The following is a 13,457-nucleotide window of genomic DNA, read 5'->3' on the forward strand; positions in this document are numbered from 1 at the left end:
GCTGGCTCATATGCTACAGTGATGGATACTCCAAGCCGAACCTGCTTAAATATTTAGATTTAATTTTCCCATCCATATTGACCAATGATATGTACTTTCAATTTGTTAGGGTATCCTTTGATGATATCCATGACTTTTCCTTAATGCGTGCCTGATATTGTTTTGCCATCATTCTTGCTTTACTTAATAATCAATTTTCCATGTTCATGTAGCTTCCCTGCATTTTTACAATGATTCAGACTTTTAAATATTATTTCCCCATCTAAATGCCCAATGATGTGACTTGTGATGGCATCCTTTGACGGTATATTACTTTCTTTTATGTTTTTTTGACTGGATCATCATTCCTGCATTACTCGATATTCAATTTTCTGTATACATTTCATCTTCCAGCAGTATTTTGTGTGAACGCAAGCATTATTAACATTTACAATTATTTTATTCAAATATTTTGATCCCATATTCATATGATCAATGATATGTAATTTGCAATGGTATACTTTAACAGTACAATCTATTACTTCTGATCCCTTCTTTCTCGATATCGTTCACTCATCATTCAAAGTATTTTTTGCTCATCATTCTCAATAGTTTAAGTCATTCTGAAGGTTGTTGGACCATCACTTGTTACTTGTTATTCAACTTTCTTCCAGCAGTATTTTGTGACACACAAGTATTGATATTTACAAAAAAGATAAACTACGCATATATGGAAGTGTCGTGGTGAAGCTGTTTTGACTCCCGCCTTGCAATCAGAGGGTCGTGTCGTGTGTTCGAATCCCACCACGGCCTAGCGTCCTTTGGCAAGGTGTCAATCCACACTTTGCCACTCTCCACCCAGGTGTTAAATGGGTACCGGTAGGATGCGAAAGCCTATGTCGTATGCCTAGCGATTGAGTCTTGGAACTCTTGTTGGAATGCCCCCAGGGAGTGGAGAAAGTGCATACATTGTGTGCGGGCATGCCAGGATCCAATGACCGGGGTAATAATTGCAAATGTAAAGCGCTTAGAAGTAAAGTGTAATAAGTGCTATATGTTATTCATTATTATTGTTATTATTATATATGGTAATAAGGGAGGCCTTCCCTTTAAAGTACTTCATGTTTTATCTTTGGTGTTCAAATATTTTACTCTTTTGACCCTCGTTTTCTATTTATTTACCTGTTTTTTTTATTACAGTGGTTGGTGAGCCTTCTGAAGAAGATGATGTTCATGTTATTCTTGAGTACAAGACAGGGGAGCAGTTTGGCAAATATATATCACCAAGGGCAAACAGGTACTGTTATGAAATAATTCGACAACCATAGTTACGTAGTGCTTTACAAAAGGTGACATTAGCATATTTACTGCAATGTCATATGACAGAGAAATTAAGCTTTCTCCCCAAAATATTTATTGACATGCCAACATTCACCTTTTATTCTGGGTTAGGGGGTAGGGAGGGATGAAGTCATGTTTTTTAAATATACTCACAAAGAAAATGCCACTTGATATTTTTTTCTAGGTCTGATCAATTTCTGTATATCATAATGGATGTGGATATGTTTCTCTCATAATTCTATTCTGAGATGACACATTTACCTGTTATTCATTTATCATTTTTTAATGAATTTTTAGGGGGGGGTGAAGTTCTTTAAAAAAAATATACTCACAAAGCAAGTGCAACTGGATATTTTTCCATGTCTCATCATTAATTGCATTATAATGATATTACTTTATGAAGGAAAATCATTGTCGCTTCTTTCCAGAATGCACCATTTTTTTTCTACAAAAGACATGCTGCATGCACAAAATGTTGATTCTGCTTTTTCACATTGTGCAGTATGTTTGGAAGATTAGTGACAGGATATTTTGCTGTTTTTCTATTCGATAGGTTCATCATTCACAGCGATATACACAACCCATACCTGAGCGGTTTAGAAGAATTTCAAGAAGAGCTGAAATATTTCAATCCTCAGGTAGTAGTCCTTGGTGGCCTTCAGATGATGGACAACTTTCCTTTCTCTGAAGGTACTTTTATTTCTTTTATCTTGATAAATCGATAATTTACAGACTACTAGCATATGTGAAGGGGGGGGGGGGGGAGGTGGCAGAGTGCCCCAAAGAGAATTTTGACAAATGCTTGTTAGAAAAAATGCTCTGACAGTTGGTTCTGAAAATGGTGGTAACATTTTTTTTATTTTGTTTGTCAGATAATGTATCTTATCATTTTTCATTTGTCAGATAATTTCTGTACCTCCTGACAAGGTTTGTCACCGTTGCAGACTAATTTTTTTCTGTGGTTCAATCATTACAGCTAGAGAATTACGTCGTGACGGAATTAACATCATGCAAGATGGCACTTTTATTACCTTTTTAGAATTTGTTAATTAATGTTATACCGTTAGTTTTGCCTGATGATGGGTATCATTGAAATTGATATTGCTAATTGTTAGCTTTATATTTTTATATGGCTGAATATGTAATATTCAGTTCCTTTTCCCGTAATGAGAGAGTACAGGTCAAAAGATCAGTGCAGAGCATTGCATACTCACCCAAAGTTACTGTGGAATGACCAGCTCACTTTTGCAGATGACTTTGACTTAAGTGGTTAAAATAGTATCATATTCTACATTTGATAAAACTAAAGGTAGCGTGTGTACTCTCTGGGGAAAGCTTAATTAACAATGTTCAGGGCCCCAATGGTCATACTCTGTTTCATTCTCCCATATGAAATTTGCGCGCATTCTTCGGTTTTTGTCTCACCTGCATAGCAGAGTGAGACTATAGGCGCCGCTTTTCCGACGGCGACGGCGGCGGCGTCAACACCAAACCTTAACCTGAGGTTAAGTTTTTGAAATGACAGCATAACTTAGAAAGTATATGGACCTAGTTCATGAAACTTGGCCATAAGGTTAATCAAGTATTACTGAACATCCTGCCTGAGTTTCATGTCACATGACCAAGGTCAAAGGTCATTTAGGGTCAATGAACTTAGACCATGTTGGGGGAATCAACATCAAAATCTTAACCTAAGGTTAAGTTTTTGAAATGTCATCATAACTTAGAAAATATATGGACCTAGTTCATGAAACTTATACATAAGGTTAATCAAGTATCACTGAACATCCTGCATGAGTTTCACGTCACATGACCAAGGTCAAAGGTCATTTAGGGTCAATGAACTTTGGCCGAATTGGGGGTATCTGTTGAATTACCATCATAACTTTGAAAGTTTATGGATCTGATTCATGAAACTTGGACATAATAGTAATCAAGTATTACTGAACATCCTGTGCAAGTTTCAGGTCACATGATCAAGGTCAAAGGTCATGTAAGGTCAAAGAACTTTGGCCACGTCGGGGGTATTTGTTGAATTGCCATCATATCTCTATAAGTGTATTGGTCTAGTTCATAAAACGTGGAAATAAGAGTAACCAAGTATCACTGAACATCTTGTGCGAGTTATAGTAGTTTTCAAAATCAGCACTGCTGCTATATTGAATCGCGTGATGCAGGTGAGACGGCCAGAGGCATTCCACTTGTTGAAAGCTCCATGCTGCTGCTGTTACTTTTCCTACTTCCTCCACCGTCAGCACTTAGTGTGTAGACGCAGGCCCTTGAGATAAGACTAACACAAATACAACCTGTTGGCACAAATATTCACTTCTGAATGATACGCCCCATATAAGCTGAAACAACAACAACAACATGTTTCAGTTCGGTCTTTAATACACAAGGTCCAGTCAGTGCATTTAGGCTGCATATTCAGACTGCTTTCCTTCAGGAAAACATTAACGCATCAAACTAACATCCCCCTCCTGAAATACATCCCCAAGGCTGCAAGGCATTCTATTCAGCATCAGTGTTTCTAACAGTCCCAAGCTCACAAATAATTTACTTTTTCATGATTTTTTTTTGTTTACAGGTGAGAGGGAGGCGAGACTTGAGATGCAACGAGCCATGATCCTCGGTCTCCCTAGCTCCACCCCAGTTCACTTGGAGCTGGCCTCCTTTGCCGAGGAGGCACTTCTCCATCAACTCCTGGAGTATGTCATTCCTTATTCTGACTCCTTGGGCATGAACGAGCAGGAGCTGCCCAACCTCTACAGTCTCCTCAACTATGGCAACGTCAGTCTGGTCTCGGATGCCTATCCTAGGGTAGCCACAATGCTGGACCAGATCCGATCCGTCTACAGCATCCTCCGGAATCAACCGCAACGGGAAGGACTGCGGAGGGTCACACGGCTCCACGTCCACACCCTAGCCTTCCAGGCCATCTTGACAACAGAAGGGTCAGCATGGAAGAACACTATGTCCGCAGCTGCGAAGGCATCGTTGACGGCTCACAGGCACGTGTGCGCCAGCTCCGAAGTCGACATGGCCAAGTCGCGCCTCATCATGGACGACTCCTTTTCCGTTTCTCAAGAGGACGGCAGTCGCAAGATCCCGTTGGAGGTTGATAAACCTGTTTCGTGTTGGAAGGAGGAAGATTACGAGATTTGCGTTGCTCCTGTGTTGGTATGTACGCAGGTGCACAGGACAGCCGGGGGTGGGGACAATATATCGTCAGCTGGACTTTCGGTTCAGATATGAGTTTTATAAATTGACACAAGATCTACTTATTCACAGGAACTCTATTCAAGAAAACTATCTTCTGGTACGCAGCCCATACTTTTTGGTCACAAAAGACACAATCAGTGGTTTTGGACATCTGCCAAAAACTAGGTACACATAATGTATGGCACATACAAATGGTGCACATCTATTAATAGCACTATCTATGAACAATAATTTTTGAAGGATATAAATGAGTATCACCTGCTGTGGTGTTTAGGAAAGAGAGGAAGAATGGGGAGCATGTAAAGAGTTAACACAATGAGTGCATTCAATGGCTTCAACAGTAATAACATCACCCCTGTGGGGGGCGTTCCGCAGAATTGAAATGTGACTTAGAGCCACACAAGAATTCCCAGTTCGGTACGGTATAAGATGCATTGTCGCATTCGTCGGAACATACTTTACCCATTGGAGACTGATTGATTTTGTTATAACACACATATTCCATAGAATCCAGGCAGCGTATATGTGGGCTCGGTCTCCCAATGAGTTAATGAGATCGCTAGATGCTGGATGTACGTGTGTCTTTATCTAAGCTTGACTTTTAAGTCACACTTAATTCTTTTTCAAACAACCCCTGATCATGGTGGTGATTTTTTTTACCTGATTTCTAAGAAAGCATGAATACTTGTAGGCAAGCAACCAGAGGACTGACAGCTTAAGGTCCTCTTCGAGGGACCTGGTAATGAGGATTAATGCCTTACCAAAGGGCACTAGCACACCGTGGGGGAATCGAAACCGGGTCACCGGAATCCGAAACCCCCGCTCTACCGACTGAGCTATCGCACCTCGACATGTGATAAGTGAGAATGACATATGTACATGTACATTAGATTTCTAGAATTCAAAGTATATATCACATTACAGCAATTGCCCTCAAGATTTCATTCATTTAATGTTCTGTTATTCCTCCTGATATTTGTGTCTGTTGAATCTATCAGTATCTTCTTTAAATCAGTACTTGATGATATAATCAATAATTTCAATTAACCAATCGTGCTGTTCGTGTGTGCTTAATGTAACCAGCGAAAAAAAAAAAAACGTTGTGCATTGTGAATAACTGGTTTGCCTATAGGAATTCATGGCCTTTTTATTTAGATGATTAATGTAATTTGAATTTTAATATCTAATATGAAACCTTTTATATAAAAAGACCAATATGAAACTAATGTGAATAGACATATTTTTAGCATTCGGTATGAAAAAGGGTCCATAAAACCATTTTCATATTTTATGTTCCGTTCAATTATCTTTTCAATTTTATAATTTTAAGCATATTTTCTTATTTACTTGGTAGTAAATACCAGGTTATTTTGTCATTGCTTGGAATGTTTTTTTTAAAAGATATAATTGCTTAAACGCAAACTGAGGCCTATAGCCATTTATGACAATGGTTTTGAAGAGAAATAAATGTAATTGCTACATGTTTTTAACTCAATATGTAGACCAGTTGGACATTATTTTTTTCAAATGAAAATATTGCTGCTTTAAAAAGGTACTAGTAGTCAAAAAGAATATAGAGCAAGCCGTTTTTTTTTTTAATTTCCATTTATCCATAATAGTTTTAGTTAAGTTATTTATTTGTATTTATAGATTCAGAGAGGTGAGATTCACCTGTAGTTTTCTGTTCTAATTGGAATTTATCAGGAAACTTGGGTTGAGAATGGTGATGGAGAACCTACCTTTACAGTGGGTGCAGTTTACATTTTTTTTCCAATCAGAAATGCTTTTTTTCTTTTAAAAGTCTTTAAATGATAAATTACCATTTATTTACTTGAATTTCCACAATATAAGTTGTCACAAATTTTCAAATATTGATAAATGTTTTGGTGTTCCAAGTAAGTTTCAACATCTCTCAAACACAATAATTTATTTGCAAAAGAAGGACAACTTTCGTTAGCTTTATTCATAAATGAGTTGAAATTTGTTGAAAATGTTGAAAAGTCTATTGCTTTTAAAAAGGGCAAGGAGATGCTACATTATAAAAAATGGAGACCTTTTACTAATTTTGAACTAAGTTGAGACTTGCTTTTATTTGTTATGTATTTAATGATGTACTTTATCTTCATTACAATGAATATTGATGTATCTTGATGTATCTTGTTGTACACGATGGATATTGTACATATATTTTGTTTTATTGAAGCAATAAAGATTCAAAAAAGAAAAAAAACACATTTATTTTCATCGTTTATGACCAGCCATCCAAAAACAGTAAGTTGCCAGGGAAGGTACTGTGCCGAAAGCCAAACGGTCTAACGTTAAATAATAATAATAAAGAGATACAAAGAGTTCATCTGACACTCTTTTTCCTGACTACTTGGAGGTTCAGTGAGATTTGTACAGTGCACATCCCATGCACGTGCCTGAACTCCAAAATTTAAATCTTGTTTTCTCAATATTTTTTAAGCTCTCACTGAATTTCTCCTACATTTAATCAAGTATTGTGTGGGTTATTGTTGATCAATTTTAGGATGTGCTCTTAATTTCATAAAAGCTTTGAATTAATTTTAGATATTAAAAGTTATTGCAAGTTTTTGGGTGGTAGGTCACATTTGGAAATTAAGACTAGACAATTTGACTTTTTCGTTATTTTGCACCTTAAGATACCAGTAAGACACATTGGCCCGAATTCACAAAGGTGGTTTTTACAACCATCGGTTGAACCCACGGTTTATGCAGATTTCCTGTATAAATTACGCTTAATTCCTGCATATATATTTAAAAAAAAAAATCCAATATGATGCGCGCTGTTGTCTCAGCGCGCCAAATTGACGCATGTTGCCATGGTTATCCCCGCTATTTTATTCATGAGTGCTGTTTTGAATTAATGAGTCCGCTCTTCAAACAGTGGACTCATGACTAAAATAGCGTACTTAACCAGTGACAAAAGCGCGCATCAGCATTGGACTTTTTTTTTTATATACGTGGTAAATAAGTGTAATTTATACAGGAAATCTGCATAAACCATGGGTTCAACCAATGGTTTTAAAAACCACCTATGTGAATGTGGGCCTACAAGTTGTGTGCTTCAGTCACATCCGTTAAAGCGACCCCAAACCAACCGATGATATGCTGTTGGATATAATGTAATAGCTTTGGTCGATTTGGAGTTGGATAATTTTGTATGACTGTGGTGTAGTATGAAGTAGATTATTTTGATTGATCACTACTGGATGAGCGAACAATGTGAAATGACACCATATGGTAATGTAAACAATATCAGATTCCATTTATCATTTAGAGTATATCACACCTCACCTCACCATATGTTGTCTCGTATTTGAATTTTATCTCTAGAGGGTACATTTGGCATGTACAGTAGTGTAAGGAGAAATACTCTTCTATACATATAGTGTTGTAATTGCAACCCATTTTAAATCTTTATTATTTTGATTGATTATAAGTAATTATTTTTGAAAATATATTTATATTACCCAATTAATTGATTATTATATTTATTTATTATTATTGTTTTATTTATTATTATTTTTATTATCTATTATTATTATTATTATCAATATTGTTATTACTATTATTATTATCGCCATTATTATTAATATTTTTTTTTCTTTATGGGGGGGGGGGGGGAGATAAGCTTTAAATAAAAAATAAGCTCTCCCCGTGAATGCTACCATTGATAATTTATATGCCATAAGAGGCAAAAGATGACAGATTTTTTTTTTTTGATATGGTGATCAGTTTATAATATTTCATGAAAGAATTCAGTATGTATAAATGTGTGTTTTGAAGAAAATATAGGGGTTTGAAAGATTTTCATGAAATAAGCTTTTTAGCGTCACAGGTTATACATGTATTTATTTTGAGACAAATCACAACTTATTTCTACTGCACTGGTTCACTGGTTTAGTATTCATTTGTATAGTTCTTTCTATACTCTGCGATGGCCTTCTACTTGGACATGAAATTAAAAAATAAATGTTTCTGCTCTAATGCATTTTATCAATACATGCCTCAATTGGACAGTCAGAGCTGGATTCAAAGGGATATCACAATCAAAATCATTTCTGATGCAGAACAAATAAGGTCCATATTAGATGTGCACTTTGTTAGCAGACAAATCCCAACTCCTTTTTATTGTAAAATTCATACAGTGCGCTTGTATTGGTATATGGTAGTAATTTCATAAATAATCTTTATTTCTAGATTGTTTTGCAGCATAAGCAGAATTGTATTTTACATATTAACTCTCCAGAAAATATAAACACAGGAAAACTTTAATGAGAAATGATATCAAAATAATATGACAAAAATATATAAAAAAAGCATGAAGAAATATATAAAATCAATACATTTTGGGGCCCCCAATGCAAGAGTAACAACATATTTGTGTAAAACATTTACATGTATGTAAGGCTACAATTTATCAGGGGGGCAGTTAGAGCAGAATTAACATACATTGTATTATTGTAATTTGTGATGCAGAAAAAATGAGGCCCATATTAGTTTTCTTGTTAGATCATAAAAGTATAAGAAAGGAATATCACAGGTACATGTATTTCTATACATTTAAATACATGTGATGCAGAACAAAGGCCGCCAATATTATTTATCCTGTGAAACCATACAATTATATATTGAAAAGGAAAACATCAGTTATTTACATAGCTATATTCTCTGTTCGTGATGCAGAACGTATAAGGTTCATATCATTTGTCTCGTGAAACCGTACAAGTGTATATAAAGGAATATCACAATACATTATGGGCAATGCCATAAAACATACATGTACGTCCGACCCCCAACATGTGGGACCTTCATGAAATTTTCTGTCTCTGATTTTTTTGTTCTTTTGACAGTCTGTAATGTTCTCAAAGGACCATGACTTGGTGAATTTATGAAGTGGAAGTAAAACTTGAGAAAAATGGGGGTCGGACGTACAAAAAGGTTGATCATTTTATGGAATTGCCCTTATACATTGCACAAGCTCTCCAGTTTGTTCCTGCATGGCTGATAATAGTTACGTATTTGCTAAAAGGATGGGAGAATTACTTAGAGCGAGAAGACTGTAGGTTCTGATTTAAAACACATTCAACACCTAGTTCTGTGCAGATGTTATTTGATTGATTGTGCGTGCAGGTTAAATTTTACTGTCAGTTTTCAGATGTACACATGTACAGCGTATATTCTAGCGATTGTTTAGTCATGGGTTTAAAGTCTACTAAAGGTATTTGTCATCAGATTGAATATGCTTATAGATGTTTATCTCTTGATCAAATATTGTTATTAATTTATTCTGACATGCGTGCATTGTAAAAGAGCATTAGCAAAATGAGGTCAAGAATGGCATACTGGTTCATACACTTAGAAATATATATTGCACCTAAACCGACACCTTCAAGCACAAATTTTATCTTTCTATTGATATTTATCATTTTTTATTGTGTGCAGATATAAGCAGTAAAATCATGAGAATTACTTTGCATTATATCCCATCATCATATTTGATGGGACAATAATTTCAATTTGCCCATGTAACTATATTGTTGGCAGAAAATGAATATGATAATGAAAATATATTTTGCATGTTACTTTTTTAATGTTTTTTGTGGTCTTCAAAATTATTAATATTTGATTTAAATGATCATTATTTTTGATATTGCTTTCTGTACTTTCTATTTTTATGAATTTCATAGAAGTGAATAATTTGTTAAATGACCATTATTTTGGATATTGCTTTTCTTGCTTTCTACTTTCTTATTTTTCATAATTTTATGATTATTTGTGCTGTGTATGTTTTAAGAGAGGGTAAGAGTTACATTATGAAAGATTATTGTGAACCTCTCTCACCCTCTCCCATCTGAAAGTGAATAACGATCAGAGTTGGATTACATATCCACAAGAGTCCATCCACATCACTTAACATCGAGGTGAAGTGGTTCACAACCGATTTATCATGGCATCCCCTGCCATAAGCACCTGTGTAATGTTTTCTATTATTGGGCAGAATTCCTTTTATTCGGGCGTGTAAATTTCCCGGGGCATCTAGAATATGGATTTACATGTATGTCTACATTCAATAAGCAATCAAGCATGTTAACCATGTGTAGTGCCTTTTAAAGCAGCCAAGCGTACGTGCAGTTGTATTATCCACACCTCGATGATCTTAAATCATGGATGTATATAAAAAAAAATTGTCTGGACTCTGCTCCACAGAGACTATGCCTGCCTCCCCCGAATCCCTTCCAAGTGTTGGATAATGATAAATATAGATCAGCTACATGTAATACCTCCAACCTGACCATTTTTTTTCTATTTGAAGAAATAAATGATACAATGTGGCCCATAATGTATTCTGAGCAATTTCTAGTTTATGGAATTACTGGAGGAGATGATTTTATGAAGATTATCATCAAAGAATGAAAGTAAAGTTAGCTGTGCTGAGAATTAACATTTTATTGAGTTTCAACATAAAAATTGAGAAAATGACAATATACAGGGGCTACGGAACGGTTGGGGGGGCTGCCCCAATTTTTTCTTTAAATTTTTCCTAAACATATATATGTTTAATACATGAATGCTGTCAAATGATATTTCATCAACATATATATATGTATATATTAATTTCCAGGGTACATGTTAATGTGTCTTATTTAGTTTCTAGGTAGCTGGCAAAACATCTCTTTTTGATAGAATTCAATGTTTGATCAAGGAGATTGCACCTTTGAATGTACCGATATGATTTATTCTGTTTTCTTTTAGACGAAGACAATTAACAAGTTAAATATAGAATTATCCATTCATCCAAATAAATCTTTACATTTTATTCTAAAAATTGTGTGTGTATATATATCACTGATGTAAATTCAACTTATTGTTCGGGGGGGGGGGGGGGGGTGTGAACTATTGTTCCATCCCCCACTTAGTATGACTTATTGTATTTACGCCCATGGTATGCATTCATCATTTATATTTTTAGTTATATTTTGAGCTTGATTACAGAGGGAAGGAATTTACTTGTATGTAATATTATTGTACAAAGATTGCAATATATATCGAAATATTTTTCACAATAAAACATTTCTGAAATCACATGTAACATGAACTTTGTCATTAATTGTTTTGTAGTAAAATGTGAAGTTTCACAAAGATTATCCGGTGGCTGGAATTGGCTATGGAAGGCTGGACATACCCACGTGATCGCTGTCAGGGTCCTTTCTATAAGCTGTTCATAAACTTGTGCATATCTTTATGATCTAGAATTCTGGATTATGGGATACCAAACATGATTCTCTACCATTTTCAACTACATCGGCTGAAATTTGCAATATGTAGGTTCAGGTAGGTTAATGTTCTAAATCCAATGATATTGTTAGCCACTAAATCTTATTGAAAGTAATCCTCAAATTTTGTTAAAACTGACGTTCAAGTCCACCCCAGAAAGTGCCTATTTAAACCAATAGAGAAAAGTCAGACAAGCATAATGCTGAAAATTTCATCAAAATCCGATGTAAAATAAGAAAGTTACAAAAAAATTATATGCACAATTTAGTCACATGCAAATGAGAGAATCGATGATGTCCTTCACTATTTCTTTTGTTTATTATTGTTTGAATTATACAATATTTCAATTTTCACAGAAAACAATAAGGACCAACTTGACTGAACCATAAAATGTTAAACAATAGTAATTCCACATGTTCAGGGAGAAATAATACTTTGTGAAACAAAGTTTTTGGAATTAATTAGAATATTAGAAAAAATTAGAATATTTCATATTATGAAATACAGAAGAAACAGTGAGTGATGTCACCAGTTCCATCATTTGCATACTGACCGGGATGTGCATATCACTGTTTTGTGAAATTAAGTGAAACTTCAAAATGTCATAACTTTCTTATTTTACATCCGATTTTCATGAAATTTTCAGTGTTATGCTTGTTGGAGTTTTCTTTTTTTATTTCAAATCAACTGTTTGTTGGGGTGGACTTGTCCTGTAAAAAAATGGAACGAATTTCAACTTACATTTTTGGAACCCAATATCTCAAGTCTTTTGTTAAGCCATGTGAAATGTAAGTTACTGAATAAATTTTGAGACAGCCTTGTGGTCTAAGGGCAAGGCGCATCATGGGCACCAATAGAGGTGAGTGTGCGAGAAAAGTGAGGTGTGTCTATTCTAAGTTACTCCACTCGTTATAATCAATATTGCTCTTATCCAAGTTGCCACATTGGATAGATCATGTTCATGGGATGTACTGGAGAGCTATCAATGAAATGATGCATTGAGCAATCAATTTATCAATCTTATTTTTAGAAAGTCAAAAGGGGCCTAAGCTTTCGATCCTAGCAGAATCTTCGTCGGAGGCAAAATGACAAACATATAAAGTGGAACAACCATAATATAGACCACAGACAAGCTACAGCAACACTAGAAACAAGGAGACAAAAGGGGCATTAATGAGTGAGAAGACCAATCAGGTTAGTGAAGGGGATGAAAGAAAAGGAGTAGGCAGACACAAAGGGAAGTTAGTGTAAGTAAGGCCAGTAAAATACCTCAAGCCAATAGGGATTAAGATAATGAGGCAGGCAACATCAAACAGGATCTGGAACAAAACAGTGATAGAGGGTATGGGGAAGAGATGAATAACAAGAGAACTAGTGAGAGGTGGGTCAAACTTATTTTTACACAGAAATTGGTCATTAAGAGAAGGAACACTTCTACCGGTTCAGTCATTTTGCTCACAACCCCATTATTGAAAAGTTACACTGTACACCTTAGTGATTGGGGGAGGGGGGGAACTTTATTACGTTTAGAAACGTCAATACTTTGCAACACCCCTTCAAGTGGCCTCAGCGCACACTTCTACCCTGTAAACAACAACTTCACACACTACTGC

General features: G+C 35.4%; 1 protein-coding gene across 1 annotated transcript; it reads left to right on the forward strand.

Moving 5' to 3' along the window:
• Window positions 1-288: 288 nt before the first annotated feature.
• LOC129264168 (ADP-dependent glucokinase-like) lies at window positions 289-7,318 on the forward strand. Its single transcript, XM_064101519.1, has 4 exons — window positions 289-304; window positions 1,180-1,276; window positions 1,874-2,010; window positions 3,908-7,318. The coding sequence occupies exons 1-4, from the start codon at window positions 289-291 to the stop codon at window positions 4,573-4,575; spliced, it is 918 nt and encodes a 305-aa protein (XP_063957589.1). The 3' UTR covers window positions 4,576-7,318.
• Window positions 7,319-13,457: the final 6,139 nt, after the last annotated feature.

The sequence above is a fragment of the Lytechinus pictus genome, chromosome 7 (genome assembly GCF_037042905.1).
Source record: "Lytechinus pictus isolate F3 Inbred chromosome 7, Lp3.0, whole genome shotgun sequence".
NCBI lineage: Eukaryota > Metazoa > Echinodermata > Echinoidea > Temnopleuroida > Toxopneustidae > Lytechinus > Lytechinus pictus.

Excerpts from the sequence above, each read along its gene's own strand:
- LOC129264168 (XM_064101519.1), top strand. Across the intron at positions 1,277-1,873 it reads ATATCACCAAGGGCAAACAG|GTTCATCATTCACAGCGATA; the intron begins GTACTGTTATGA and ends TCTATTCGATAG. Across the intron at positions 2,011-3,907 it reads CAACTTTCCTTTCTCTGAAG|GTGAGAGGGAGGCGAGACTT; the intron begins GTACTTTTATTT and ends TTTTGTTTACAG.